Source organism: Myotis daubentonii, chromosome 6 (genome assembly GCF_963259705.1).
Source record: "Myotis daubentonii chromosome 6, mMyoDau2.1, whole genome shotgun sequence".
NCBI lineage: Eukaryota > Metazoa > Chordata > Mammalia > Chiroptera > Vespertilionidae > Myotis > Myotis daubentonii.
The window spans coordinates 5,055,700-5,082,197 of NC_081845.1; the positions used below are offsets into that span (position 1 = coordinate 5,055,700).

Consider the following 26,498-nt stretch of genomic DNA (forward strand, 5'->3'; position numbering starts at 1 on the left):
ACTTCCCCGTTCAAGAAAATACTGATTTTGTTCATAGCTTCTTCTTAAGTTCTGACATCTTTTTCATTATGGGCAGGTGAGAAGCACAGTGTTGTCCAGCTAGTTTGGTATTTTCAGAGCAAGGATGGTTTTACTGTTACACCAATACCCAAAGTTGCTCAACACAGAAATGGTATTTAGCTTAAATGAGAAGACTATTTCCATCACCCAATGTGCCTCTCAATGTTGGTCACATGAAAACTTATAACAATTTTATGTATAAAAGGAGAAAGAATAAGACAATGAATTATTATAAAGAAGTTTCCTCGTTAAAAAAAGAAAGATGAACACATGCAATTTACTTATCTGTTTTAGCAGTCTCTAAAGCAGGGGTGGGCAAACTTTTTAACTCGAGGGCCACAATGGGTTCTTAAACTGGACTCAGAAGAAGGAGCTGCGGCCGTGTTTCCCGACGTTGCCAGGTTAACACGGCTGCTGGTGAAGGAGTGGAGGGGAGAGCAAGAGAACCCTCCACTCTTTCAGCTCCGCGGGCCGGATAGAACAGCCAAACAGGCCGTAGTTTGCCCACGGCTGCTCTAAAGGCATTGTGATATAGTAGTAGGAAGAATACTACCTAGAGATTTAGGGAGTAAGAAGACTGGGGTTTAGTCCTGCCTTTACAGTGAACTAATGACTTAAATAAGTCCTATAAGTTGTCTTAGCCTTGGTATTTTCTTGGGAAAGGTTGGCCTACTTGGTGGAAAAGATATACTTGGAATACTCTAGAATTTCATCATGCAATGTGGCTAGAGAAACAATGAAATCCTTTTTGTCTCCCCAACAAATGCGCCAGGTCTTAGGCTTGCACAGAAGGGTGGTTCTTCAATCAGGCCCGTCAGAGCCATCAACTGATTTCTCTGAGGCTGCCACGCACGGAATGTTTTTGTAAATACGCTCAGAATCATTCACAAGTCATACAAAAAATGAGTCCTGGGCCTTGACGCACATCTCTTACCTTACTCAGTGAGCACTTACTGTGGATTGGCTATTTGGATGAAGACTTGTGCTAGGTCCTAGGGTTGCCAAGTCGGAGGTGGGCACAAAGGTGGTAAGACTAAGTCCCTGCCGGCTGAGGAACTGGCAAGCTGGTGGGAGGGGGGAATGCGCACATAGCAAAACAGCAAAAGTGGATGAATAAAAATCGGGGGTAGGGGAGGGCATATCTTCAGCACAGCATTCATATCTCCGGCGCTAAGATCCTTGCGTTTGAGAAGTAGACTCTTCGGCTCTCAAGGCTTTAAATTCTTGGTGGAGGCTGATCAAGTGACTGCCATCTGATGCTTTTCCAAAGCGACTCTGGTGTCATCAGTCTAGCGCCCGGTGGAAACAGGAACAAGGGCCGGAAGTTAAAGAGCTCAGAGCATCCTTTTGGCCAAAAGCAAACACACTGCCCTCTCGATAATGAAAATAATTAACAGGGACTCTTTTAAGAAGGAAGGTCATGGAAGGTTCCTCACACCAGGTAGGAAGGAATGCTGCTCCCTTTGTTCCCAGATAACCCCAATTAAACACCCTAGGGCTCAGGTATTTCCAGCAGGGGTTGGTTTCTGCTGGATTAGTTCCCCCAGAGCTCTTGTTAAATGGTTTCTTCACAGTCATACCGATAAGCATCTCTTACGTTGATCAGAAATTTTAGTAATTAGTCACTTGTTGATGCTTCTCGGTGCTGCCTCCCAGCTAAGACACTGGTAAGAGGAAAGCTGTCATCACCCCACACAAACAGGAGCTTGTCTTATTGGAACCAGCACGTGTTTCCTTGAAGTGGCCTGACTAGCCATCGCTGGGCGGACTGGCAGCCAGTCACATTACCGACGTGGCACCCACAGTCTGTCCAGGAAGAAAGGTGTCACCTTGCCAAGTGCTGGAGAAATCTTTGTTGAGGAAGATGAGCATTTCAAAAATATTAATGAGCCTAATCAGGAATCTCCTTTATGTATTCACGCAATAGTTATTGAAAACTACCAAGGACCAGTCTTGGGGGGCTGTCGTTTATGGTTATTTCAGTCAATCAAGCAGGTGACTGGCTGATTAGCCCGGAGGGGGACCGGTTGGCATTCAAAGACAGAGACTGAATTCATTCTTTGCTTGGCTATGAGGAAAAGGAATTTCCATTGTATGGTTTAAGACTACAAACATTTCTTCTGAACGGAACAGACAATAGTAATAGAAGAGTCCCATCAGTCATCTAGACTCATTGAGTTAATTTAACGTGCACTCGCCGTTGGGGACAGTGAAGAACTGGAGACGGTGGCAAAGCCATTCAGCAGCATAAGCCAGCCCTGCAGGAGTCTGGGAGACACTCGTTTAAAAATTCTCCAACACGGTCTGTCTATAAACAAAACAAAATGAAACAGCAAAGGCCATCTTACTGAACAAACCCACAGTCACAGACCGCAATGCATCGAAGTGCCTCAGATAAAATTGGTTCTCATCCTATGGTTTCCCAAGGCGATCCAACAGTGCTTATCAAAAGGCTGAGGAGCTGTTCCACCCTCGGGACTCAGCAAGCTGCGAGGTCTACGGCGTCTGCTGCTCAGGGAGTGAAGAGCGAGCCAGAAAGGCAGTTTCCTGTCCACACCCTACCCCCACGTGCTGGAGGAGCAGGCGAGGGGAGATGGAGGCTGTCTGGGATGGAGGGGACAGTGACTGAGGGAGCCCCAATTACACCATCGGAGCAGAGCTCAGAAGCTGGGCCAGGCCCCTCCTCTGAGATCCCGCAATTTCCCTGGTGATCCTCCCCGTGGCCACACCCACTGCCCTGCGCAGGTGGAGGGGTGAGAACAGCCTGTGGAGGAAATGACAGTGTCTTGCTCTCCTTGGTAAATGGTGACAAACAGGGCTGTCGGGCATGATTCCTGGGCCCTGGTCCTCCCTGTCAACCTCCTCACAAGCTGACCACAAATGAACAAAATCCAAGAAACCATCCTGCGGCCTTCCCGTCCCTCTTTCCTTTCTTTGTTGGTTCTATGCAGCAGTTTTCCATCTTTGCTTCTTTCGTCCTGCCCGGGCACCTGTGCTGAGAGCGCTGCTCTCACAGCAGCTCTCCTTCGGTCTTGCCTGTCTGCTGTGGTTGGGTTTACGTCTACCGTCTGCATATTTGCTTTTCAATTGCCCCAGCTGCTTTTCTTTCTCCCATTTTTTCTTCCCTACTTTCTTTGGCATTAAATATTTTTAACATTCCATTTTAGTTCTCCACTGACTCTTTAGCTATAACTCTCTGCAATTTTTCATAGTTGCCTAAGTGGATTGTGATACAGACATATATTGTAGAAAGAAATACATGATGTAGAAAGAAAGAATATCATTCTACATCAAATACCTCATCAGACCATATAGCAGTGTGGTTCCATATACTACACACATACACACACATACACACACTCACACACACTCACATGTACACACACACACACACACACACACACACCCACTCCTTGTGCTACTGTTGTCATATGTATTACATCTACCTCAAGCCAGTCCAAGGCCATTTCCTGCTTATAAGGAGCACCGGGGTTCCGGAACTTTCCTCAGAGGGAAAAAAGAAGCTGCAAACTTCCAGATCTCACCAGGTAGTTTTCCTCTTTCAGGGTAGATTCCACTCCAGCTTCTACCTGCTTTTTGTCACTCCCCACTGCTTCCAGATATTAAAAGAATTTTCCCTTGTTATCTCTGGGGTTTGGTCTCACCAAGCTACTATGTCTTTACAAAAACCTAATCTTCACAGTCAAACTTTGTCAGAGAATTTTGTGACATTAAGGGCCTCCCTTGAAATCAGTTAGCGAACACACCCTGCTTGGAGAGGACGCACACGCTTAGGCACACGCTTTACCTTCAGGGCCTAAATGCAACAAGCAGATACCCAAACAAAGACGGGACCCTGTGGTCGTACAGAGCGCGGAGGGACCGGGCCACTGAGGCGTCGCTGGGCCTGACAGCAGACCCCTCCCCCCCTGCATCCTCAGTGGTTTCTTGGATGGAAGCCTGCATGTGGAACCAGGTGACATGGCCACTGTTGACCTTCGTATGACCTTGAAGAACATGGATGTTGGGAGTTCAAGCAAATGGTCTCTTACAGTGTGGGTTTCACTGTTTCTCAAACATTTTCTCATGTTTACAAAGTCCTGGAGCTAAAGTTACACTCCCTAGTTGTGATCTGTAGACTCACAGATAGGAGGGACTCGCGGACAGGAGGGACACGCAGACAGGATGGCCACCACCTGGCTGTTAGAATCACGGCTCTAGAAGGCTCTAGGCGAGCGGCCCCAAGGAAAGACTTCTTTTGGCCTTAAGGAGGGTGTCGCCTGATGGACCCCTATGCCACACGTTAACATCAACAACAATAACAGACACTGTCCTCTCATGGAGACACTGTCCTCTCATGTCTAAATAGCATGGTCCTGAGATGCTGACCCTAAAACTGTGGACCTGGGGGTGGCCAGATATAGCCAAAGCAAGCAAACAAATACATAAAAACAGGATGTCCGGTTAAATGGGGAGTTAAGATAAACAAGGAATAATTTTTTAGTATAAGTAGGCGCTGCTTCTCTTACAGCTGTTACACGAACCATACTGACATGAACAAACTGTTTGCCATTGCTCTGCCCTTCACATTTACCTGGCAACCCCCCGTTCCCATTCAGTGCTGCCAAAGGGGACAGCACTCTGGCCCAGGAAGCCCGCACCCCAGGGAGAGGAGCCTCCGGCTGGGGTGCTCCCGGCCCCCTCTCTGCGAGGAAGGGGGGCCCGGCAGACAGGCCCAGCTCACACCACCGCAGCCACCAGCCGGACTTCCCTTGGAGAGCTCCTGCAACAATAATATTTAGCTGCATCAGGAGCTTTCATGGGAGTGCGCTCTGTAATTATCCCTTTGTTAATTGCCGCGACATCCTGTTGAGGTTGGTGAATATTTCTACTGCCCTCACGTTGCAATAAAGTCGGCAGGGCCAAGGAGGGGGCGGACTCCCAGGGCAGCCCAGGGAGAGGCTGGCGGGGCCGCGCAGAGAGCCCAGATAAAACCCGAGAAGAGGAGTGAGGGTGCTCTGAAACCCCTGGAAACTCCACATTCTAAACAGCCCTCTTCTTGCTCAATGAAATCGACCAGAACAGCCTCCTGAGCTGTGAGACAATATGCTTCCGGTGTGTTAAGCCACCCACTTTTCTGTACTTTGTGGCGACGGCCCTTAAAAACTAGTACAAATGCCGTACAAATAGTATCACTTTATCTGCGGATAAACTCAGAGAAACGCCATCCCTTAAGGACCATCCTACCCCTCGAATATGATCCAGTGGCCCCTCAGGGGGCGCCAGCTCATGGACCCCTTCTCCCCCATCCTCCCCACCTCAGTCCCTCTCTACCTCTTTTGTTCTGAGGGGAAAGCACCAGTTTCTTCGTCGCTTTGTCCTGTGCAGAACAGGCTAGCTCAGTAGCCACTGGCTTCGGTCCTCAGAGGCAGTTGCATGGCTCATCAAAGGAGTGAAGGCTTATTTTTAAGGAGATTCACGAAGACTCACACAGATGACTGTGCATTGAAGTGGCCTTTAGCAGCTACTAAAAAAATACAGTTTAAACAATACAAATTATTAAATGATCACAGCTTGCAGAATACACATAGAAAGGAGAGGTTATCTTCACTTACATCAGGGGAAACTGAGTCTCAGGCAGCTCAAGCAACTTGCCCAACATGGAGCCAAGGTTTGAGCCTAAAACTGTCTGATTTCAAGGCCCTTCCTTTAACAACATTACCAAATCGACTTCAAAATTTGTAGCCTTGTAAATATGTGGAGGGACTTGCCAAATTTCCCTTATTTTAATATTTAAAATTTCCTTATAATTTTAATATTTTTTAGATTTGCTGGCTGTAAGTAGATATAAGACACTTAAAGAAATTTAGAATGGTGAATCCATATCTCGGTTATTCTTAATAGCGTATTTTCACACTTAATAACGAAAGTAATAATTATTATTTGGTCGAGCCTACAAGCCTGCAAAGCAATTCTATTAAATTTGTAGACAGTTCCTTAAATAATCAGTTTATTGTGTGATACCTTAAGCTTTGGTTAAAAAAAAAAAATCAAACATAGGAATATTCACAAATTTTCTTTTAAACCCTTTCAATAATAATTTTCTTTCAAATGCAAATTTGGTATTGCATGAGATTCAGACATCCTGTGACATTCTTAGCCAAATAAAATAATAAACCGCTCACTTAGAAGAAATCTTTTCTGCCAAACTGCATACCGATTTAGCTCTGGCTTGAGCAGATGGAATTTTTTAGCTTGAGTCACTAACCTAAATGAAACTTGGGTGAGGGAAATTCCTGTTTGACCGAAGCAGCAAACTCGAAGCTCATGTTATTAACATGCCCTCAGTCCCCTAAGTGTCTCCACGCTAGCGAACAGTACCCCTCTGTCTGCTCCTGCTCTCGGGAACTGCATCACAAACCACCCTTGGTCCCCTCGCAGACACACACTGCACTGAGCGGGCCCGGGGGGCTGCCTCACACTCCTGTCAGCATAAATCAACAATCTCAAGGCCTTGGATGGAGTTCAAGTCCCATTAGCCAAGTGAAGATCCTGCATAAACACACAGAAGACACTGAGCCCTGGGCAGGAACCGGCTCTGAAACTTGCAGGCCTAATGCAAAATGAAAACGCAGGGCCCCTTGTTCAAAAATGATGAAGCTTTCAGACTGTTTTCTCCTCTGTAACCTGTCATCTGGGCCCTTTCTCGCCGCATATTGAATCAGTCACCAGGTTCTACTGAAACTGTCACCTAGTTAGCTTGCAAACACACCCATGTTCCCCGGTCCTCTCAAGATGTTTCTCACTTCCGGCCACTCTCTTCCACACCCACCCTGCTCTCAGCAGCCCGCCCTGCCCACGCAGGGGTACTGAGCACCCACGTGGATGAGCCTTGCTGGGGGTGTGTCGGCGGGTGTGGGGGGTTCTCATTGCTCTTGGTGGAAGGCCACGAACCAGAACATGGACCTCCAGACCAGCCCCTTCTCCCTGGCTTCCTTCTCTGGCATCTGCAGCTCGGGCCCCCGCCTCCCTGGCCCTGGGTGTTTAGTCTCCCTGGTCTTCTTCCATGCCGCCCCTCAGACAGGGCCCTCCAGCTCTGAGCCTCCGCACGGGCGGCCCCTTGGCCTGGGCCATTCTTTCTCTGCCGTCACCTGCTCTCTGGTCAGGTCTTGGCTTAGGGACAACGTCCTCAGGAAGCTTCCCCTGCCTCCCACTAGGATGGGTGCCCTGGCTGCCCACCCCCGAGCTCTCTCTCTGCCACTTGGGACAACTTGGTACACTCACTCTGTGTATCTCCTGCCCACGGAGGGGCCTGCACTGCCATAGAAACGCTAGAAGCACTTGTTGACGGACTCCAGGCTCTGCCATAAATCCAGCATCATGGAGCAGCAGAACTACAGTCCGTAACGAGGAACCGTGTTTGCTGTGGCTGCTGGTGCGGAAAAGGCCATAGAACTCGAATGTTCTGAACAGCCGTGGCTCTGGTGAATGGCCGGGGACCCACCTGACCAAGGACTGCCCACTGCCGGCGTCTACTGCTGGTGGGTATCCAGTGTGCTTTAAAAGGTACCATTCCGAGATTCTGGGTGATTTAAAAAAAAATTCCTTCTCCACTTTTCTAGTTTGTCATAATACATGCATATATTACTCTGACAACCAAAATGAACCACACCCTCCCCAGCAAATTTTGCTTTCAAAAACAAAGTACCAGGCTAGAGGAATTTCCTATTGGTTTTTTTTTTTTTTTGCAAATGTATTTCCTCCGGCTGGAAAGGGGAACCCGCCCCCCTGCTATTCCACACGTGACAGGAGAAAGGGTGAGGAAGGTAGTATGGTGCCAATTAACAATTAATATTCTCTTAAAACATTTACATAAAAGCAAGAAAGCAACTACAGCCCCAAAGCTAGGCCCCGAGTGCTGCTGATCCAGCAATGGGGTTTCTGCTTTGAGGCCCTGAGCTATGCGACCAGGGAGGCAATGGCCTTCTCTCCCAAGGCCATGGCCGTTCAGAGCAGTGGTTCGGGCCTCACTGGACAATCTCCCTGGCATGGAAGAAGGCCAGGGAGACTAAAACACCCAGGGACAGGAGACGGGCCACGAGCTGAAGATGCCAGAGAAGGTGTGGGACAGAAGGGCCCGGTCTTTAAACACTTAGTTCCTTCTCTTGTATTTGTCTTCTGCTGTCTAGGTAAGAAAGGAAAAGAAACAACATTTAAGAAAGGTCTCTGGGGCAGAGTGGGCAGGGATCAGGTGTCTAGGAAAGCTAATGGGTTCGACGTACATGAGGCGGGGCAGACCAGCACCTGATGGGGTGACTGACCATCTCAGTTTGCCAGAGACTGAGGAGCGCTTGGACCCGGGGCTTGCAACTGAGATGGTCCTGGACAAACCCAGATGAGTCGATCGCCTTGCCACCTGACGGCTTGTGAGACAGGGGATGTTTCCGGCAGGGCCCTCCCAGAACGGAAGTTCGGACAGCCCCACTGTGGTGTCACGTGGCTCAGCATCTCTCCCCCCCAGACTCCACCCAGGACCTCAGAGCAGAGCAGTACTATCTTCCAGGGCACATTAAATGTGTATATATATATATATATATATATATATATATATATATATATATATATATATACATACACACACACACACACACACACACACATACATATACATAGTTATTGATTTCAGAGAGGAAGGGAGTGAGAGATAGAAACATCAATGATAATAATCACCAATTGGCTCTTTCTCCGCCATCGAGGTGCGCGCATTCGCCTCTGCCTCACCATATCTTCCCACAAGACTTTCAGGATCAAGAGGTTCTTGGCCAAGAAACAAAAGCAGAATCGGCCCATTCCCCAATGGATTCGGATGAAAACTGGTAATAAAATCAGGTACAATTCGAAGAGGAGACATTGGAGAAGAACCAAACTGGGCCTATGAGAAATCACACATGAGAGATGACTCACATATTTATGCTGTATCCAGGTTGCCTACACCCTCAAATGATTGAAAAGATGCTACTGTCTGGACAGTTGGGGCATTTTAATTGGAAGACTAATGAACTTGTGATTTTGCTCTGTTGATTTTTTTCCTCCTGAAATAGAAGGTTGATTCAGTAATAAATGTGAGCTCTTTAAAAAAAAAATAATAATAATCACCAATTGGCTGCCTTCTACACATTCCACACTGGGGATTGAGCCTGTAACCCGGGCATGTGCTCTGACCAGGAATCGAACCCTGACCTCCTGGTTCATAGTTCAACGCTCAACCACAAGCCATGCTTGCCAGGCTCTTGTAGGGCACTTTTGAGAATCAACTCTGCCTGCCGTTGGGAATCCAGACCATTCTTTTATTTCTATAAAGTCACTTCTTATTTTTCCTAGAATGAGATCCCTTTAACTTTTTAAAATAATTTGTGATTAAAGAGAAAATGAGATCCTGGTATGAACTGCCAAAATTGTTCCCTTTAAGTTGCACGGAATGCAAATTTCAGTTCCTAAAAAAACCCAAATAAGGTAGTAAATACTCAGGGAAGGAGGTCTGATTTATCTCTTTCCCTAAAATGATGACCTGGTAGGAAAATTGCTGATGGAGGAAAAACACGTCAGGGGTTCATGTTAACACAGAGACACTCTGCAAAGCTGTCACAACAATGATTCCATTTCTGCTGAAGTGGGTGGAAGACAGGAAGGGCAGGGTACATTCTAGCGAGGGCTGCCATGAAAACTAGCTCTGGGCACCCCGTTACACACACGACCTCCAGTGTTTCCAGCGCCCCAAGGAGTGGATAGCAGCGGCATCCGGGGTCTACAGAGAGGCTATGGCCTGAGGACAGACGTCAGGTCTGGCTGCCTCCAGCCAGCAGCACCCCGGTCACCGGCTGCATTTCTCTTTCTTCACAGGTAGAAAAAGTCTATTTCCCTCCTGTCTTCCAGCACCCATGCCCGATCAACCCGTCAGAGCTGGGGAGTTAGACTGCCCAAGAGCTGAACCCCTGCAGCCGTGTAGGAGAGACAAAACAGAAGCTGCTCTTTACTTTTGAGAAATATCCTCTTAGTTTCCCCTTTTATTTAGGGAATTGTTCTTTGTAAAGAGCGCCTGGGAAGGCACATGAGCTAGTTGTCAGCTGAATCCAGTGGCGTCGGCAGAGCCACATCCTGGAAACATTCCATGCCAGAGGCAGGTATGTTGTCAGCCTGACCCTTAGCTCAGGTGCCAGGGGGTGGGTTTCATTATCTAAGTTCAGCCAGCGCAAGGAATGGACGCAATTATCTGGGCTCAGCCAGGAGTGACAATGACAAAGAAGCCACAAGAATGAAGAATTGCAGCTTGATCCTTAACCATGATTTCACATAATTTCCTTTGTCTTAAACTCTAGTAACACTTCCTGGAATCGTGCTGTGTATCATAAACGCGCTGCACCAGCTCTGGGACGCTGTCTCTCCATCAGAGGGCATCTGTCCCACCCGGTCCCAGCTTTCCCTACTGTCTCTGTGTCTGTCTCTTTCTTTTTCTCAACCCTCTTTCTCAAGTCCCTACTCAGGACTTGTCATCCGCTCTCTAGACGTGCTGGTTGCGGTCCAAGAAAGAAATACTTATATAGGGTGTCCCGAAATTCACGCAAGATTTGAATTTTGCGTGAGCATTAACAACAACAACAAAAAAATAAAAGCCCAATTTTACTTGGTTTATTGAATCAGATTCTAATATCTGTTGCCCTTTGATTTCAATCCCTTCAATTTGATAAGCATTACCAAGTACCAATGATGGCCCAGGAGCAGGGACAATGAAGACCAATGAAGACCACGGCTTTGTGTATGTGCCAGCAAAGCCGTGAAGGCCATTTACCCGATATGCTATTTCTTTCTTCTTCTTCTTTTTTTTTTTTTTAGCCATCAGATTACCAAGGATCTGTGTTTCATTTCTCAGTGGCCACAACACAAGCTAAGTCCTTTGGGACCCTTGACCCTGATACCGTGAACATGCCTTGTCCCTCCCTACTCACTCCAGTTACAACTTCTTCCTGGCAACTGGGAAGAAGTATCTCCATAAAAGAGAGATAGTTCAAAGGCAGGAAGAGTTTCTTGTTGGTCTGCCCTCTGATGTGCTATTTCATACATAACCATATACTGTATACTTTATGAATCAATAAAAAATTTACAATTTTTAATTAAAAACCTGTGTTTTCTATCAAAATTACTTCTTGCGTGAATTTTGGGACACGCTACAGTTCTTTATGAAGAACTTTCCCACCCATTGGGAAGAGAAGGCAGAGCAGTAGCAGCAATGATAGTAATAGTAATACTACAAGTGCCTGTTACGTGGGACTTGTCATATGCCAAGTGCTTGGGCCTAAATTTTTTCTAATTTTTAAAACAGTCCAATTAGGACACAGGCTCTGAGAGGTGACTGAGCTGGGACTTTATGCCAAGGCTCACCCCAAAATTCCAGCTTTTCGAACTGGATCACATTATTATGTTTGAGTTAATTTCTCTGGCTTATGGTTTAGGAAACTAAGAATCAAAGAGGCTAAAGGACTTGCTAAGTTCACTTCCTTCACACGAATAGGGTCTCTGCCAAAAGAACTCAGAGCCAGTGCCTGTGAGAAGCTGCAAGACTTTTGATGTTAAATCAGCCCAGACCCAGAACCCCATGGAATGGTGTGATTCTGAAATAAGAATTTGTACTATAGTTAGAGAGCTTTCCATTGTATGGGCCAGGAGACACCCAGAGTGAAACCAACAAGGAGAATGTAAGCTCTCAGGACTGTCAAACAGAACCAGGAGTGAGCCTGCAGCTGAGCCTTGGGATGGACTGGCCACCAGCCTGGGAAGAAATCAGGGCTTTCTCTCTGGTTTCTGTGGACCGACTTCCCCTGTTCTTCAGGGAGGGCGGGAGGGGCGGGGGTGGCGGCGGGGAGAGAGCATGGTCCCTGGCTGCTCCCAAGCTTGCACATTTCAAGTCCAGCTAAGGGGAAAGATTTCTTTGTTCCATTTCATTTTCCTGGAGAAGGGCCAGTGACTGGCTAGGCCTGGGAAGGGCGGGCACCTACATGCTGTAGGCAGCAAGCAGGTGACCCAGGATGTGCAAGGCCGGCCCAATCCCTGGGAACCCTCATCCCCTGTCAGCTGGACAGATGAGCTGGTGGGTGTCTGTATGTATCCAGGTGTCAGGCTTTTTAAAAGTTAGAATGAAGCATTATGACAACATCCCGACAAAAACCACAATACGGTTAAACAGTGCCTGAGTTCATAAATAGGTCGCTAAGTATTGGTTTCACTAAAACCTTCCAGAAAAAAATGTGTGCTATAAATATTGTCTTTATTGTTGTGATCAATTCTTCTCTTTAAGCTTCTCATTTTTAAATTTTTTATGATACTAGTTTAGTGGGGAAATGGGCTAAGAGAGTCCCTGTCAGCTACGCGGATGGGCCCAAGACCTTTCCTAAATATTTTTGGTACAAAGGAGTCTGCCACGATAGATTTTCCTGGCTCATGTCCGACTTGTTCCCGAGGCTCCCTTGTGAATAATTATTACAGTATTTTTGCGAGAGAGTCGGGATGGAACATTAGCAGTTGTGAAATGTTTGGCCCAGGATGGTGGGTGGACGCTGCCCAGTCTAACCCAAGTCCTTTCCGTCTGGAAAATCACTGAACTACATTCAAATGATAAACAAATCAAAAGGTCAATCTGGAAAGGCTTATGACTCCTGGCCTTCCCCCTGGTCCCTCTGCAGAAATCTACGTCACAGGTTTCTACGCAGCCTTTGATACTATTTTGAGTTGATTTGGATCATTTCCATGCAAATCTCAAAGCACTGGCACCTGCAATTGCATTTTGCAAGAGGACTGGGTGGAGCACAGGCCACAGTTCAGCGTTGGAGGCAGTAGCTGTAACTTTCTGACACGTGGCTCTTTAACTCTAGACAATGCCGAGAGAGAGAGAGTCGTCACACTTGGCCCCCAGGAGGAAGTGCCAGCCTTCCACTCCCGCAACAGCCCTGCTCCCGGCCTCGCTCCAGGGAGCCCACCTCGTGTCGGCATGCAATGGCCCCGCGATGTCAACACGATTCATCGTCAGCTGGTAGGGAAAAACAGACTGTGTCGGAGGGTGCCATATGGTGATACATCCGGGGGTTTTTCTGCCTTCTACTGGGTAACCCTGACCTTATTATCACATGTTCGTGGTGGAAATGTGACGTAATTAAACTGATTTACAAAAGCCACATACAGAAACCAGTGTGACATTTTTAGCCTCGGTGTGGTTACGGTTCGCTTCCTCTGCACACTTACTGTACAGAGGAGGTTTGAGCACGGCCTGGGAGGAGTGGGGAGGGGAGTCCGCTTCTGATCACAACTGACTTGCTGCTGCTGCTCCTACAGTGTATGCACCCCCTCGGTTTTACCGAGGAGAGGCTCTGTGGCCTCCATTACACGGAGGCTGTGCTCCTCTGCCTCCGTGGGCCACTCGGACGGGAAAGCGAGTGGGCAGGAGCAGAATACCAACGTGGAAACAGGCGCAGAGAGGGCGCAGGGGTGGGACACAGCGCCGCAGGCTTGTTCAGATCCAGAATGCCAGGGTGAAAAGGATCTTGATTCAGTGCAGCAACCGGCTCAGAACGGGACCTAAAAATGCATGCATTTGCATCGTGTGAACGGGGGACGGGACAAGGCAGCCTGGGTGTCTCCGTGCGCCCGTCTTCGGAGGGGGCCCAGGTGCGGTTAGTGAGCCTTGACGCCTGCTTTGCTGCCTTCCTCTGCTGTGGGAGCCGCGCCTGGCGCGAGGCGGCTTCGCTCATAGACATTCCGTTTGGAGAACAGGACGCCACGTGGCCAGGCAGCTGGTGCCGCACACTAGGAACGGAAGGAGGCTGATTCTAAACTTGCCAGGGATTCACTGGCGGCGCTTGGCCCTGTTTCTTCACCTGCAGATTTTTCTGGGATGAAATCTCACGTGACCTCCCCTCGGTGTTTTCAGGAATTGCCAGGAAGGCAGGCAGGTGCATAGACAGGGGGTGGCTCGTAGAGAAGGTGGGACCCCACCACGGGGGGGAAGCTCACTTGGTCTCTCTCCAGCTCAGAAGGCAAGTCACCAGGTTCGTGGCTCCTGGCCTGACCCACCGGGGCAGCCATCTAAGCCCCAGGACCAACGTGACAGCGGGCTCCTGGCCTGACCACACTGGGCCAGCCATCTAAGCCCCGGGCCCAACATGACGGCAGGCTCCTGGCCTGACCCCACCGGGCCAGCCATCGAAGCCCCAGGACCAACGTGACGGCGGCTTCTTCACATCCGTCTGCGCCGGCATGGACGGACCTCGAGGGTGCCATGCTCAGTGAAATCAGTGGGACAGAGAAAGGCAGATACCCTGTGATTCGACTTACAGGTGGGATCTAAGGAACAAAACAAACTAACAACACAACAGACACAGACCCACAGATCCAGATGGGAGGGGCCGTTGGGAGGGCTGGGTGGAAAAGGTGAAGGGATTCAGGAGTTCAGATTGGTAGTTACAAAACAGTCACAGAGATGTAAATGATAGCTGAGGGAATATAGTCAATAATATTGTGATAACTGCTCGAAGCACACTCGAAACATAATGAGGCTGATTCTAAATATACGGGGCCAGGCGCGTACTTGAAATATCAGGGGAACCACTCCGTACAGTACATGACTATCTAACCACTAGGCTGTCCGTCGGGAACTGATACAGAATAATAAACCGTCACGGGAAAAGTGGTCTGTTCTGTTCCCCCCTCGGCTCGGCCTGTCTGTGAAGCACAGGTAGGTAGCGGGGGCGGCCCTTTCGGTGGCGATCTGTCTCTGCAGTTAGTCACCCACAGGCCACGGAGGGGCCTGGAGATCTGTGCCAACAGCCCCGCTCATTCTGGGAGGGTCTGGCCTGGAAGCACGGGGTGGAGGAGCCCAGCCCCCCTCAGCATCCAGGAGGGCAGGCGGCCCATGCCCGGGAGGGCTGGCACCCGCCACAGCACCCCGATGCCAGCATCAGCAGCCTCCAGAGCCCTCCGCCGCTGGTTTTCAGGGCGTAAGGAAGGAGCTCCTCACACACTGCAGCGGGCGGGAAGGGCCGGGGGCGTCCGTGCTTGGTGGGGTTCCGTCCGATTGGGGACATTTGGTGCCTTCACAGGCTTTCTCTCCCCGTTTTGGAGGAGAGACATCACTCTTCAGAAACGCCGCAAAGGCGATGGCAACAGAAGGGTCATCGGTTACAACTGAATCTGCCGGTTGGCAGGGTGCTGGGGACGCTGCTCCCGGAGCTGCGCCTGGACCTAACTTTTCCCTCCGAGCGCGACACAGGGGCCCTGTGAGAGCTGGTGAGAGGTCCCCCCCCCCTCCCCCGTGTGATCACTGCTCCCACGAACCTTCCTTTTCACTTGCTTCCAGGGGTGGGTCCCTCCCTCGAGAGCCCTGGCCTGGCTCCTTTCCCCCCAGAGCTGTGCCCAGGGTCCAAGTTCCGGTTCTCACTTTGCTGTCCACAGACGTTTTTACTCGCCATGTCGGCAGTGGAAATAGAAGTTCCAGCTCCAAAGCCACACGTAGCCGCCCTCAGGTGCTCGCTCTGGGCACACGCTCCCTGGTTGGGTCCTGGAAAGCATTCTAATAGACATCACCCCTCCCCATGCCTGGCACCCTCATGATAACCCGTCAGAAACTGTTAGCTTCGCTTCACAAATGGAGAAACTGAGGCTCGGAGCTGTTCAGCAGAACACTTCTGGGGTCAGCCCGTTGACATGCACCAGAACTTGCTTCTAGGTCAGCCCTTGCACCACCTGCCAGCTTCTGTCTTTTTAAAGAGCCCGCTTGGTGCCTGGACCTCTCTGCTCTGCGGGCCCCATTGGAGAATAACAGGGAGGTGGGGACTCAACCAGCGTCCGAGTCCTGGTATCGCACGCGCAAAACCAGGCTCTCTGCCTTGTTTTTCCAAAGACCATAGTCCGTCTTTGAGAATGTTCTTCAACCCTAAGCGTAACGGGCAGGGGCCCTCGAAGCATGCTGCTGTCTGAGAGGAGAGCAGGACACGCCTGCAGCACTCTGAAATCCACGGGCCACCCAATTAACAGCACGGAAAGCGACCGAAGGAGACTTCGCCAGCTGTTCTGATACAATCACTGACCGAAGGAGAATTCGCCAGCTGTTCTGATACAATCGCCAGGTTACCTAGAACCGTCAAAACCCATGTCCGTGTGGCCGGTGGCGGTGGGCAGTCTTCCCCGAGGGAGAAGTGTTCTCTCTCTGCCATTGCTGAGAACTGCCACATATGGTGACAATAAAAAACAGGCCAATTAGTTGGTTTTCTTATTATTTCTTTCAATTCTCTACAGACAATGCGACTCGGTTCCCATGACTCCCTCCGCCCCCTCAGCACACCACCAAGGGTAACCAGTGATTCATGCTGCCTACCCATCAGATCAGATTGTTTCAAAATTATTTTTATTGTTTTCTTTTTCTCGTTTAAAATACACGAATCTCACTTCCCACTGCTTGGCTGCCAGATCCTGCCTTCCCCAGCCTGGTGACCCCCCAGTTGCCTGCAGGCTCCTGTCGGCCAGGCCAGAGGCAGGAGAAGGGAAACCGCTCTGCATTAGGGAGTGAGGACTGGGCTCAGTCTGCTGCTGTCCCCTCCCCCCCCCCACCCCCCCACAGGCACAGTGTGGGTGACCGGTCCACCAGCTTGGCCTCTGCCCTGATCCTGGGTTCTTCTGACCCTGAAATCCAGCCCCAAGTGTCAGGGAGGAAACACCCTAATCCCTGCCACCCGCTTCCTCCCTGTCCCCTCTGTCTCCTCGGAGGCTGGTCTCTGCATCAGCGTGGACCGAGCTCTCTCGAGCAGTGACCTTAAGTGAAGAGCTACCCTTGTCTGTACATCCCCCATCAGCCTCTCCTACACCGGCCTCGCCAGGCTGATGGGGTGCCAGGGTCCAGCCCCAGTGGTCCAGGGGTTCCCAAAGGTGTGGATGGAGTCGGCGAAGAATGAAGGACACGGAGACAGCATTCAGATGATCAGCATAGCCAGGTTCTCCCTTTATTCTCCTGTTACATCTGTATTTATACCAATTGATCCTATAAGCATGCCTCTATAGTCACATCATGGTATGTTTTGGGTCCTCCCTTGACCCTCTACAGTTCCTTGTTTCATGTCCATAGTTTCTTATCTGACCTTTGCCAAAAATCCCATCTCCATCTAGTTCTGTTGATTTTAATCCTATCCATTTGATTCCAAAGATTAGGGCTAGTTTGTTATCTCCATTCCAAGGTCACTACTCTACTGTTCTCTTAAACTACAAGGAAGTAACTGAAGGAGATTATCCTAAATAAAGATTATGTAGCTTAAGCGTGATTGTTCGTAGTTAAGGTGATTAACTACCCGCCTGGCACTTAGTTAAGGGGTTTTACTGATTTATTCCCTTCCTTAGTCCTGTTAATCCCTAACTCCAGGGAAAAATCCCCACTTGGGGAAACCTTTCTGGGGAGGTGGCTCTGGTTATAACACATAGCGCTAAAAAGGGGGGAGCAAACATATTAAGAACAGTATGCCATATACGCCAGGTCCCTTGGAACATATGTTGTAATGTACCCCACGAATCACAGAAGGATGCCTCAAGAAGTCGAATTAAAGAGTCACATTTATTGCAATCCGGGACTATGAGGGGGCATTTCGGGTCTCCCAAATCTCATAATGATAAGATGGCCGAAACACCAGATTAATATAGGCAAAGATCACAAAGGTATTGATTACATCCCAAGGTTTGGAATGAGGAACCTGATTTGCAAAAAAGCAGTTTACAGAAGCAGAAGCAGCATGTTATCTAAATCACAGTTTTTGGGTCTCTGGAACACTGAGTCAACAGGGACACGTTAGCTGGAGCCATCCGACCTTGGGATAATTGTGCTGCCCTTCCTGGGTAAAGGAAAATGTGCTTTCTAAGAGCAGTATGACCACAACCAATGGGATATCCACATTACAACCAATGGGGTATTCAATTGAATGGGATGATTTATATAATTCAGAAAATTAAAATAACTTTTCTATTATTAAACAAAGCAAGTAAGTACAGAAGCCAAACACTAGGGTTAAAGTTAAACTATAGTTTCTACCTGAGATGATTGCTACCAGACTTCAATATGCTGTGCAGATGTTTCTTCCCTACAGCGACTGTGTCAAGCAGCAAGGATGGACAATGGAGGTCCTGCCACTCGCCAGGGGAGAACGTGGAGGGGGCACCCCGGCCTGGTGTCCATGTGTGCGGTAAACGTTGACAGCCGGGTCTCTGGAAGGAAGGGGCCCTGCCCTCTGCCACCTGATGGACGTCCTCCCACAGTGGCCAACCACCTCCATGACGTCACCGCATGAGGAGCTGGGGAGAGATGCACCGCAGCTCGGTCACGTGGTGCTTCCGCCAGACCCAGGCACTAGATGTCAACCACCTCGAGGGCCTGGAAAGTGTACATCACTGGGAAATGATGAGCTTTAGGTGTTTGTTCGTTTTACATTGAGTATAATTTCTTCCATTTGTAAGTTTCTATAGCTGTGTTTCTATGGCTGTGTTTCTATGGCTGTGTTTAAGTTGGTCCTCTCGAGCCTGTGGGGGCCAGCTCCCGCGCATCGCCCACGGCGCATCGCCCACGGCACATCGCCCACGGCGCATCGCCCACGGCACATCGCCCACAGCGCATCGCTCACTTAATGCATACGTTCCAGTCCTGATTCTGCGTGGCCTTCCAGGGGCCTACGCCACCAGCTCCTTGAAAGTCTCCAACACATCCTTTCTTGCCATTATTTTTAAACAGCTCTTGTGGGCCTGCCCTTCTGCTGGCCCTTTAACTGCTGACGTTTCCGGGAGCCGACCACGGTTTCTTAGGTCTTCCCTTCTCTTGCTCTGAAGGTGACTGTGGATGCCTTCCCAATCTAGACCTCTGGCCCAGATCTCCCTTTTTTTAAACAATAATTTGTTATTTTTCAATTACAGTTGACATGCGACATTATATTAGTTTCAGTTTTACAACATAGCGATTGGTCTTTATATAACTTATGAAGTGATCATCCCAATAAATTTAGCACCCATCTGACACCATCCATAGTCATTATGATTCTAGAGGCCTGATGCACGAAATTCATGCAAGAGAAGGCCTTCCTTCCCCCAGCTTCCGGCACCCGGCTTCCCTCTGGTACCCGGGACCTGGGCTTCCCTCGCAGCCCTGGCTTCGTCCGGAAGGTCGTCTGGACGGATGTCCGGTCTAATTAGCATATTGTGCTTTTATAATTATAGATTATTGACTATATTCCCTATGCTGTACTTTACATCCCCATGACTGTTTTTATAACTGGCAATGTGTACTTCTTAATCCCTTCCCCCTTTCCACCTATTTTCCCAATCCCCTTCTCATCTGGCAACCATCAACATGTTCTCTGTATGTAGGAGTTTGTTCCTGTTTTGTTTATTCATTTATTTTGTTTTTTAGATTCTATATATGTGAACTCATATGGTATTTGTCTTTCTTCGTCTGATTAATTTCACTTATCATAATACCCTCTAGATCAGCCGTGGGCAAACTACGGCCCGCGGGCCGGATCCGGCCCGTTTGAAATGAATAAAACTATTGAAATAAAAGACCATACCCTTTTATGTAATGATGTTTACTTTTAATTTATATTAGTTCACACAAACACTCCATCCATGCTTTTGTTCCGGCCCTCCGGTCCAGTTTAAGAACCCATTGTGGCCCTTGAGTCAAAAAGTTTGCCCACCCCTGCTCTAGATCCATCCATGTTGTTGCATACGGTAAGATTTTATTCTTTTTTATGGCTGAGTAATATTCCATTGTCTATATGTACCACTTCTTCCTTATCCATTTGTCTATCGTGGACACGTAGGTTGCTTCCATGTCTTGGCGATTGTGAGTAACGCTGCAATGAACATTTGGGGTGCATCGTTTAGCTTGGTGTTTTGAGTTTCTTTGAATAAATACTGGTGAAGCCACCAGCTCTCTCTTTTCAACTCCAGTCTCATATCTGTAACTCCTGACCTCCTCATGAGCATCTCATATTTACAAGTAGCATCATTCCACCCGCTCACTTGTTCTTCATTTGAGCTCCTCCCTCAGGCATTCGTGCTATCACTCATTCCACAAGGACTTCCTGACCAACCGCTCTGTGCCGTGTGCTCACCACGCAGCGCCGAGTGAGCCGCAGCCCCAGTCCTCACGGAGCTGATTCAGAGGAAATGGTGTCACCATCCGCCCGGTGACCCACGCCAGAGCCCAGGAGTCACCCTTCATTCCTGCCTCACCCACAGAGCTTAATTATAACCAGGGTTCCGTAACCCTAATCTCTCCCACTTCCTGAACAAGCCGTCCAACCCCACCAGGACTGTCTGCCCAGGTCCTTGGTGCCTCTCCCCTGGACTCTGCAGGAAGCCCCTCCCGGGTCCTTCCATCCAGAGACCTTCTGTGTTCCAGCCCATTCTCTGCAATGCTGGCGGAATGATATTTTTGAAATCACATTTATGATATTACCGTTTTCCTGTATAAAATGTCCCCAAAGACCTTCATAGTCTTCAGAACAAATGTCTATGCTTCTTGGCATGATAGAAAAGGCCTTCTGTGTGACTTGGCTCCCTGTCGACCTCTCGGTCTTCTTATCACCATGCCACCTGGGACCTGTGTTCCAGCTGCAGACACCTTTCTCAGGCCTCCCCACCTTTTCCTCTGCCTGGAATCCCTCCACCCTCCCATGCCACGCCCACCCCCATTCTCTTCTTTGATTGCCTGCTCCTCCTACTCAACCTTCCAAACTTGTTCTGATGCAAGTTTGCCAACGGGGCTGTGCAGTAGGCATTGCAAAACAAGGGAAGGGTACCATTCGCATCTGTAGTCATGTCGGTTACCATGACCCTTTTCTGGCACAGGGTGGTATATGAGACAATGCCATTAAAGTCACCCACTCTGCATTTGGTGACTCTTCTCCATCGTGGCCATGACATACCATCCTGTAATCATTTCTTAGGAAAATGAGCTTTTAAAGGAGGTGGCTGTGTCTTTTATCTCTGTATCCCTGACAATGAGGGCCGTGCAGGGCCCCTGGGAAGTAAGTAGTCAAGAAACCCTTGTTTCTTGAGCTCGGGCACCTAATCCACAAAGTTGCTCCTTCATCCGATGAGTGCAAAGCTTAAGTGTCAGGCACTGGGCACAGGGCAGTCCCTGGCAAGTATTTTAATGATAGAACCTTTGTAGGAGCTTAAGTTGCTTCTGTGTTGTTCTTCACAGTTCACTTCTCTGTGCTCCCTTTCATTGGGCTGTTAATTACCTTAATCTTCCTGATTTTTACTAGAGAAGTGGCATAATCCTGATGCTATCGGTATTCAAATTGCTGGCTCTTGGGGTGGGGTTGGTGTGTGTGTGTGTGTGTGTGTGTGTGTGTGTGTGTGTGTGTGTAGGAGGCTGGGTGTAAAAGATGGAGAGCTATTCCAAGATCTGGTGTGATGTGTGAAGTAATGTCACACACACACACACACACACACACACACACTCCCCAGCTGAAATCCAAGGGGAAGGCTGTCCCAACCATCTGGATGACCTGGTCACTCCCAGCAGCTTTAGGGCCTGGAGCCTGGCCTCATTTGCATGTTGGCACCACTGCCTTCCTGACACTCAGGATTCCTATGGCCACGCCCTCTGCTGGCTGCCACTGGCTGGGCCCAAAGTGTTGGACTCTGTTGCCCTCTAGGGATCAGGCCCAATTCTCAGTGAATACGTCCTTGCTGGCTGGAGTATCTCCTACCTGCGTGCTCTTAGGAACTACAGGGGCAGAGAGGTGACTCCTGTCCTCAAGGTACGATGTCCACGTTCAAGGAGAGAGCAACTGTAATAATCTTGGAAAAATGTGAACCAGGAGTCAAAGTCAGAAGAACGCTCAGTGCAGTGACGCAGGAGTTCTGTGCCTGTGGGGTGATGGCAACGGATCGTACGCATGGGGCGCTTGCGACATACATTTTCTCGGTTAACCCTTTCACCCACACCAGAGAGGATGGCATTAATGAAATAAAACAGACACTTCGCTGGAGACCGAAGCTGCTGTCATCAGATGTGACTATTGACAACTGTCTTGCCAGTCAGCTGATGCTGTGTTTCATCTCAGAGGTCACACTTGAAACGAAGTCTAGTTTCAGAGGAAAAAACCCAGCGGATATGACTCACCAGTGTTATCTTTCCGAGGCACCGGCGATCTCTACCCCCGCTCACCAGCCATGTCTCAGAAGATCAAAGAGCCGAGGTAGACAGATGGCGATGACTGGAGGACACCTTGTGGGTATTTTCAATTTCTGTCTCACAACCACGATCCTAGAAATTAGGAAAGGATACATGTAAGATAAAAGCATTTAGCTTTACTTCTTCATAGGAACAGAAAACCAAAACTATTCTGAAGTCGTGTTTTATTTTTAAAGGCAAAACAACTTTTTTCAAGCAACCTCTTTTTTTAAAAAAATATATTTTATTGATTTTTTTACTGAGAGGAAGGGAGAGAGATAGAGAGTTAGAAACATCGATGAGAGAGAAATATCGATCAGCTGCCTCCTGCACATCTCCCACTGGGCACGTGCCCGGAACCCAGGTACATGCCCTTGACCAGAATCGAACCTGGGACCTTTCAGTCCGCAGGCCGACGCTCTACCCACTGAGCCAAACCGGTTTTGGCCAAGCAACCTCTTTTAAATTCCTAATAGTTAAGCTTAAATCACAGTGATATTGCTACGTTACAGTCTATTTGAGTAAGTTAATTCGAATAGTGGAAAGGGTCCTTTTTCCCCTCTTTAGTCTTTGAGGGGAAAAAAAAAACACACAAAGAAAACTCCAGAATGATGCGAGGCTCTGAGAAATCTCTATCGCTGCACACGCTCAGAGAGAAATGCCCACAAACTCAGAGCTGGTGGTTTTCTCTCTGGGACGCACCCTCTTCCCACTAGGAAGGAAGCAGTGATTACGGCTCAGGAATATGGCGCCATGAGGGGCCGCTAGGAAAGAGCGACAACTGAGCGAGAGAGACTGTGAATCGTTCTTCCTCCGGGAGGGAAAGCTTCCCAGGCTCCCCTGGCAGTTCCTTGGACAGGCTGGGCTGCATGTCTGTTTCACGCCTGTTGCTAAGCCACTCCCTGGCCAGGGGGACGGGGTTGTCCCAGGGGTAACCTAGATGACCCTTCTGGAGCAGGATGACAGTTGGGGAGTTCACACCATTTTGGACACTGTGTGCAGAAACTGTGGGAGCCAGCACAGCTGTCCTTTGGTTTGCGGCAGACCAGAGAGCTTTCTGCCTCCGATTGAGGGTCTTCGGGGATTAAATGAAAGCAAAGAAGAGGAAGAAGTGCACATAAATCCATTGGTACTCCCAACCGGACGTGCAGGACGTCTCTGCTCGTGTCTGGCGGGAGAATTCTTCCTTCCAGGAGCTCCCGCGGCAGCAGGAGGAGAGGGGACGCGCTGGTCTCCCTGGGACGCTCGGGCGGTGGGCGATCCTTTCTGCGTCTGGGCAGCCCCTGGGCACAGTGACATCGCCCGAATCACCTCAAGTCCCAGCAATTCACTTTTCGCCAGAATTAAAGTCCCCTGATTTGGGATCAGGAGGACATTATAAGTAAAATGAAGCTTTTGACCTTCCTTTCTGCGGGGAAATCTGGAAGCTTCTGGGGAAGGTTTCTCTGATTCTTACACAACACAGAGAGAAGAAAGCGACAGCCGGTCCTCCTCGGGCTCTGCCACAGCTGTGTGTGTGCGATCCTGGGAGAGGAAAGCCTCCTGTGAAGAAGGGAGCCAGCCGAGGGCAAGCTGGCTGTTGAGCAGAGCAGACGGGAGACATGTGAACGCCCGGATCCTAGAGGGTTCTGACTTGTTGAAGCGACGAACTCTGGAGCGGCGGCACCTCTGGATTCCTTGTTTTAGGAGCGTAAGCCCCCTTGTTCAGACCACGCTGAGCTCAGTCTGAAAGCCGCCTCAACCACAAGCCACACGAGCTGCTGTCTCTGTGCACAGACTGCCGTGTCCCCCGGGCCCTCTAGCAGGTCCCTCCCCTCCGTCTCAGCAGTTCTTCTAAGATGGGGGGCAACTCTGAGCCTGGAGCTCGTTAGCTCCACTGAAGAAGGGAAATGCATGTTAACACGATGGCCAACACGGGTGCTAACTGCTCCCCTGGCTTCATCATGGGCCCTGGGTGAGGCCAGTGCTAAGTCCTTTGCCTGTATTATCCTATTTCATCATCCACTTGACTCCATGCGGTAGGGACGGTAATTATTCCCGCTTGATGGAGGAGAAAACCAAGGCCCACAAAAGTTGCCATTTCTCAGAGTCAGTAAGGGACAGAGCTCAGGGTCAAACCAGACGCTGGCCACGCCCTTGCCCAGCGCCCTGAACTGGCCACCGGCCAATCACGGAGGTAGCAGGCACCACGGGGCAGCGATCTCTTCACCCGGCGGTTTCTCTGCATCGATACGTGAGGTCCCCGGAGATGTGACATCTAATGAGACTCAAGGAGGTGAGGGTATAGATTTGCCGCTGGACACGGACCCTCTTGTGAGTGTATGTAACCTCTCTGTACTTCACATTCTCTGTTTGGGAGGTTGTGACAAAGAGGCTTTCCACCACCTTCTTCCTCAGGATATGAAAAGATAAATGCGATAATGTATCCGAAAGCATTTTGCCATATCGAGAGGAAACCTACCACCGAATGCCAGGCCGTTATTAATGTGATTTTAATAACTCCTCCCAACTGTTAGGATGCGGACAGTGCAATGGAACATCTTAATTTGTTGAAAATTTTCCATTCTGCTCCTTAAACTCTCAGGAGAAAGGCTCCGTGAAAATGAGAAATCAGAATTATCAGCTATCGGCCGAATATTCTTTAATGCTCAAGGTTTTACACTGGACAGAAGACAAGGTTACGCTGAGTTAGGGGTGTTCTTATTTTTTACATTGGTGTTTGCACAGCCTAAGTAAAGGACAGACCCTTTCTTTAAAGCAAAAAATGCTTACAGATATCGATGTCAACCTAAATTACTTTTTAAATATGAACAAACTAAAACTAGGTACAGTGCCTTAGACTGCTAGATCTAATATAATTATAAATCTGAGATACATTTACAAATTAGATAAAAACAAAATGGCAAAACCAAGAAAAGTCAGACTAATAACATTAATCTGATGGATGATGTTGTTTTGCTGAAATAAAGTAAGTTGGGTTGACGATATAAAGAGCAAAATGCTTGCTTGGTTCTCTATGTTCAGAGTTTCAGTTCTAGATGCAGGCTGTCTGGGTTAAATTCCCAGCTCTGCCTCTCACCAGCTGTGTGACTGTGGGCAAGTTAGCTAACCTCTCTGAGACAAGAATAGCACTCATCTTAGAGTTCAAGTAAAGATTAAAGACAGTGACAGCCCTCAATTACTTCCCACAGTGCCCCGTACATAACAGGGACTCAGGCTACGTTAGCCCCTCTTTTGTTCCGGGTGGGAATATACTTTCTTGTGGGCTGTCTTTATTCTGTGTTTTGGAGAATATATTTTCTCAGAGTTCATATTTCAAATAACAGAAATATTCATAATCTAATCCCCAGTGAGTCTTTGGTTCCCTCCAAAAACCTGCAGAAATGTTTGCTGCTGCTGGTTACGCATCCACCTGGCGAGGCCCACCCTCCCCCTCCTCCCCCCCCCCCCCCGCCCCCATTTCCTGCAGGCTCCTCCTCATTCTTAGCCTTGCCCTAGGGTGTTGGGTTGAGCTCTGCTTGGCCGGAAGAGTAACTTCCTAAAAACATTACGGCGTGGGCAGAAGGAAGCACGCCCCCTTGACACCCATTACGTAAGGGCCATGCCCAGCGTGTGCCTGGTGACAAGCCCCGCAGAGTGACTGTTCACTGCGAATGCCCAGCATCCTGCCCAGTGGGCGAGGCCCACAGGTGGCCTGTTCCGCATTTTTAATGATTACTTTTTAAGAGAAACAACCGTGCCATAAATATATACAAAGTCAATCTTAGAATACGTCAACGTGTGGGCATATGCTCCTCCCATATTTTCAGGGTTTCACAGAAGCATTATGTAAGATATTGATAATTACAAATTAAGAATTTCCAGTACATCGGGTCCCTGGGGATCCCTGTAGGATGCCATTTATTAATCCCAATATTTATTAATCCCAATATTTGGTGCATTTTTATTGACTGCTGTTTTGGATTCTGTCTCTGTGTGTTTGTGCTCCTACACACAGAAGAACCAAAAGCCCAGGGCTAGTGAGTTTAAGAAGGAGTAACAACATATTTGTGTCACATTGGATTCAAGCAACAAGACCGAAAACTCTTCCCTACATTGATTTGTTTTCGTGCTTTCGGAGTGTAGATGGAGGAAGAAAAAAGAGTAATTTTGGACCAAGGAACTGGCGAGGTTGGAG

At 48.9% G+C, this 26,498-nt stretch overlaps 1 protein-coding gene and 1 non-coding gene across 2 annotated transcripts; one reads left to right on the forward strand and one right to left on the reverse strand.

Moving 5' to 3' along the window:
* Positions 1-8,776: 8,776 nt before the first annotated feature.
* On the forward strand, positions 8,777-9,212 carry LOC132236645 (large ribosomal subunit protein eL39-like). The gene has a single exon (XM_059699733.1). The coding sequence runs from the start codon at positions 8,777-8,779 to the stop codon at positions 8,996-8,998; it is 222 nt and encodes a 73-aa protein (XP_059555716.1). The 3' UTR covers positions 8,999-9,212.
* Positions 9,213-10,948: 1,736 nt separating this feature from the next.
* On the reverse strand, positions 10,949-11,279 carry LOC132237850 (small nucleolar RNA U85). The gene has a single exon (XR_009453665.1). It is a non-coding gene; the product is annotated as a small nucleolar RNA U85 (small nucleolar RNA).
* Positions 11,280-26,498: the final 15,219 nt, after the last annotated feature.